General features: G+C 43.2%; 1 protein-coding gene across 4 annotated transcripts in view; it reads right to left on the minus strand.

The window, feature by feature from the left end:
* Positions 1–2,118: 2,118 nt before the first annotated feature.
* The window catches only part of ebf3a (EBF transcription factor 3a), a gene marked incomplete at both ends in the record, with an annotated part of 17,368 nt that continues 14,895 nt past the window's right edge, over positions 2,119–4,591 (minus strand). For 2 of the 4 annotated variants that reach the window (XM_079757321.1, XM_079757320.1), the window contains 4 exons: positions 2,119–2,150; positions 2,442–2,528; positions 3,590–3,766; positions 4,098–4,263. In XM_079757321.1, coding sequence (XP_079613447.1) covers positions 2,119–2,150; positions 2,442–2,528; positions 3,590–3,766; positions 4,098–4,263 — 462 coding nt within the window. Of the gene's footprint in view, positions 2,151–2,441; positions 2,622–3,589; positions 3,767–4,097; positions 4,264–4,591 lie in introns of all 4 variants that reach the window. The other 2 variants (XM_079757319.1, XM_079757322.1) reach the window with 2 other exon arrangements.

Consider the following 4,591-nt stretch of genomic DNA (forward strand, 5'->3'; position numbering starts at 1 on the left):
CCCCTTAACTTAAAGAAACCACCTAATCTTATAGAAACCGCGTTAAACTATGAAAAGATTTAACCCCCTTAACATATAGAAAACACCATATCCTATAGAAACCACCTTAACTTAAGAGAAAGTTAAGGTGAAGTCACTTTAACCTTTATAAACCACTGTGTTTTATAGAGACCTATATAAATCCTTTAGTTACCCATAACAACCTTAACTTATAGTATGTAAGATAGTGTTTATTACATAGTAAATAAAACACACATCCACAGACACCCCCCCACCCACACACACACACACACACACACACACACACTTACACACCATGTATTGTTGTGTTTTTAAAGGAGCAAGAATCCAAAATTGAAAGACAAGGTCTTTAATGAACGTTCAAACACATTTAGAGAGAGACATAGAGAGACATAAAGAGAGACAGAGAGAGACGTATAGCATTAGTTACAAATGAGAAAGGAAGGAAGTTGTGCAGATGAGAACACTGGTCTTTCATTTATCTTTCAATCTCCCCACCTCTCTCTCCATCTCTCCATCTCTCTCTCTCTCTCTCTCTCCATCTCTCTCTCGCTCGCTCACTCTCTCACTCACTCACTCTCTCACTCACTCTCCCTTCCTCTCCCTCTCGCCCTCGCTCTCTCCCTCCCATTACATTTACTTCACATTAGAAAGTGTTCATACTGTGTGAGTATAGCGGTCAACAACATGATAAACTTGTGCTTTACCTCCACTGTATTCCCCTCTTATACCCAAACAAGGCCCACACATCTCAAATAAAACACTTCCAAATCATTTGTGCTAGAGCCATGGAAAACAACCAGTGCATCAACATTTTTTTAAGAAATTATTCTTAAATGATTAGGAATTAAAAGTGTTTGCTACTTGTCAAGGGCTGATCGGAAAACAATGACTGACAGCTCGAGCAATTAAGTCCCACTCACAATCCCATCCTTAGCGTTACAGTGTGGATCTAGAGCAGTTTACCTGGCTCATATGGTTCTACATAGAACGGTGTGCACTGCTCTATGTAGCTCTTCATAGAACAGTTTATACTGGGTTATATGGCTCTGCATAGTGCAGTGTACACTGGTTTAAAGGGTCTACATAGGACATCCTAAACTGGTTTGTATGGGTCTAAATCGCAGTTTACATAGAGCAGTTTAACTGGTTTATGTACTGGTTTACGAAGGTCTGCATAGAGCATTATAAACTGGTTTGTACGATAGGTCTACATAGAGCAGTTTAAACTGGTTTATATGGGTCTACACAGAGCTGTTGAACTTCTTTATGTAGTTCTACATAGAGCAGTATAAACTGGTTTATATAGGTTTAGATAGAGCAGTGTAAACAGGATTATATAGATCTACATATAGCAGTTTACACTACTTTATATAGGCCTACTTAGAGTAGTATGAATTAGTTGATATAGGTAGACTATGCAGACTGTTTCAACTAATTTAAACAGATATGGGTCTAAAAGAGCAGTTTTAACTGGTTAATACATATAGTAGTATAAACTGGTCCATAGACAGAGGTGTGGATTGTATTCTTCAAACATACTACATACTCTTTTTCGTCATAAAACAATGTTTGAGTGAGACGTCATGTCAAACTGGGCAGACAGTACAGTAGATTTTTGATACAAAACATTATTGATCGTGTGTGGCACCACCATTTACACAACATGGTCGAAGCCAAACCAATACAACATCCATTTGTACAAATCGACTTGTCTTATCAATTCAGCATGTATAATCCCTGCTCCTGGGGGAGGGGCGCAGGGTCGAACAAGGAGACATACAGTCAGAGAAGCCAATGAGGACGGCGTTTTTGTTTTGGGGGCGTGGCTTACATGGCAATATAAAAACATCTATAAAAAACAAAGAGTTCTCCGAGAGCTGATTGGACGACCTCGCGACTACTGCCCTGTAGCCCAACCAATCGGAGCACAACACAGTAACTGCGGCACCCAGGGCAGATGGTTTTTGGTGCCTAAAGAGCAACGCCGTCAACAGTCATAGTCCCATTCGCTGTTGTTGCCCTCCACAAATCCCGTCCCCCTGAAGTGATTGGTGCTGGGGAGTGGGAGGGGCTGAGGATTGAGGAAGTGCGGATTCACATTGGAGGAACAACCAGACCTGACATGGCTGCAAGAAGAGAGGGATTCAAATATTAGTCAAAAACCCTTAAAACCTCATAAACATGAGGTTAAGACATTAAACATTTGAAAGTCAAGCAATTTTTAAACACCGGAAAGTTAAACAATTTGAACATTAGAGAGCTCAGAGATTTTAACATGCCAAAGTTAGGAGCTTTCAAACATTAGCTGGCTAAGAAAATTGAGCATGAGAAAGCTAAGAGATGTAAACATGGCTCTGGAGAGGATAGCGTCATTACCGAGACGGGTCATCTCAGCATTAAAAAGGGGGCGGGGGCACCTTGTAGAGGGTTGGAGGCCCCGGAGCAGGTGGGGGGGGGGGAAGTCTGGGGTCGTACGACGGGCGCGAAGGCGCTCTTCTGCTTGGCCGCGGCAGAGATGACGTTGGCGGGGGAGAATGAGAAGACCCCGTGGGACGGGTTACAGCTGGAGACGGACATGGTGGGGCTGGAGGGAACCACTGCAACACAGAGAGAGAGACAGCTGTCTGTCTGGTGTACAGAGAGAGAGAGAGAGAGGGAATGAGAGAGAGAGAGAGAGAGAGAGAGAGATAGGGAGAGAGAGAGAATGAGGGAGGGAGAGAGAGAGAGAGAGAGAGTAGCTAGTAGCTAGTAGCACTGTAGTAGTGCTAGTACTAGTAGAAGTACTTGTAGCACTGTAGTAGCACTAATACTACCACTGCTAGTAGAAGTTGTAGCCCTATAATAGCAGTAGTAGCACTAGTAGTAGTATCAGTACTAGTACTACAACGAGTAGTCCTGTAGTATTACTTACTGCCGTAGGGGGAGTAGTATCAGTTCTAGTACTGCAGTAGTCCTGTAGTATTACTTACCGCCGTAAGGGGAGTAGTATCCGTTCTAGTACTGCAGTAGTCCTGTAGTATTACTTACCGCCGTAGGGGGAGTAGTATCAGTACTAGTACTGCAGTAGTCCTGTAATATTACTTACTGCCATAGGGGGAGTAGTATCAGTACTAGTACTGCAGTAGTCCTGTAGTATTACTTACTGCCGTAGGGGAGTAGTAATAGTATCAGTACTAGTACTGCAGTAGTCCTGTAGTATTACTTACCGCCGTAGGGGGAGTAGTATCAGTACTAGTACTGCAGTAGTCCTGTAGTATTACTTACTGCCGTAGGGGAGTAGTAGCAGTATCAGTACTAGTACTGCAGTAGTCCTGTAGTATTACTTACTGCCGTAGGGGGAGTAGTATCAGTTCTAGTACTGCAGTAGTCCTGTAGTACTACTTACTGCCGTAGGGGAGTAGTAGTAGTATCAGTACTAGTACTGCAGTAGTCCTGTAGTACTACTTACTGCCGTAGGGGAGTAGTAGTAGTATCAGTACTAGTACTGCAGTAGTCCTGTAGACTTACTGCCGTAGGGGGAGTAGTATCAGTTCTACTACTGCAGTAGTCCTGTAGTATTACTTACTGCCGTAGGGGGAGGAGGCTCCGCTCAGGAACCCGGGGGAGGAGGAGTTGATCATCCCAGCGGAGCCGTAGCCGTTCATCCCGCCGCTTACAGCGTTGCCATAGTTACTCTGTTGGGGGGCGGAGCTAGGAGCATATCCCCGAGGAGAAACACTACTCGTGGTCCTGTTGTAGCTGACTGTAGGAGGAGGAGGAGGAGGAGGAGAACATTAAATATCATTTATAAAATGTAATTTTCTCTGAACCAAATTAAGTATACTAGTATTCATAGTAATAATGTTGAATAGTATTAATAATTATATGATTAATACTGTTGATAAGAATGGTATTGAAGGGGTTGGTCGGGATTTTAGACATTTGACAAGTGAGCCAGTGTGTTATTTATCATTGGAGACCGTTTTCAACACAAACTTGGAAATGAGGTCCGATGTCCAAAATCCTGAACGACCCCTTAATAGTGTTAATAATACCAATATTAACAGTAATAATTGTAATAATAGTAGTAATACCTTGTGTGTTTTCCGACACGTTGACGGCGAGCTGGCTGCTGAAGGAGTTCACCCCCATCATGCCCCCATGTGACCCCGTGTTGCCTAGCGATGAGATTTGGTTGTGACTCCTGGGAACATTGTAGAGAGCCTCCGCGATGTCCGCCGCCCTCTTTAGTACAATCTCCTGCAGACACGTATAAATATACGTATATTAATATAAACATACATACATATAGAAATACACACACATAAAGGTACACACATACACAGGTAACAGACGTATACCTGGTGGTTGCTAGGTAAAAGACTTGTACCTGTTTGTTTGGTAGCAGACAGGTAACTGGTTGCTAGGTAACAGACTTGTACCTGTTTGTTTGGTAACAGACAGGTACCTGGTTGCTAGGTAACAGGAGTGTACCTGGTTGCTAGGTAACATAGTTGTACCTGGGTGGTAGGTAACAGTAGTGTACCTGGTTGCTAGGTAACAGACTTGTATCTGGGTGGTAGGTAAC

The sequence above is a fragment of the Pollachius pollachius genome (genome assembly GCF_949987615.1).
Source record: "Pollachius pollachius genome assembly, chromosome: 19".
Classification (NCBI taxonomy): domain Eukaryota; kingdom Metazoa; phylum Chordata; class Actinopteri; order Gadiformes; family Gadidae; genus Pollachius; species Pollachius pollachius.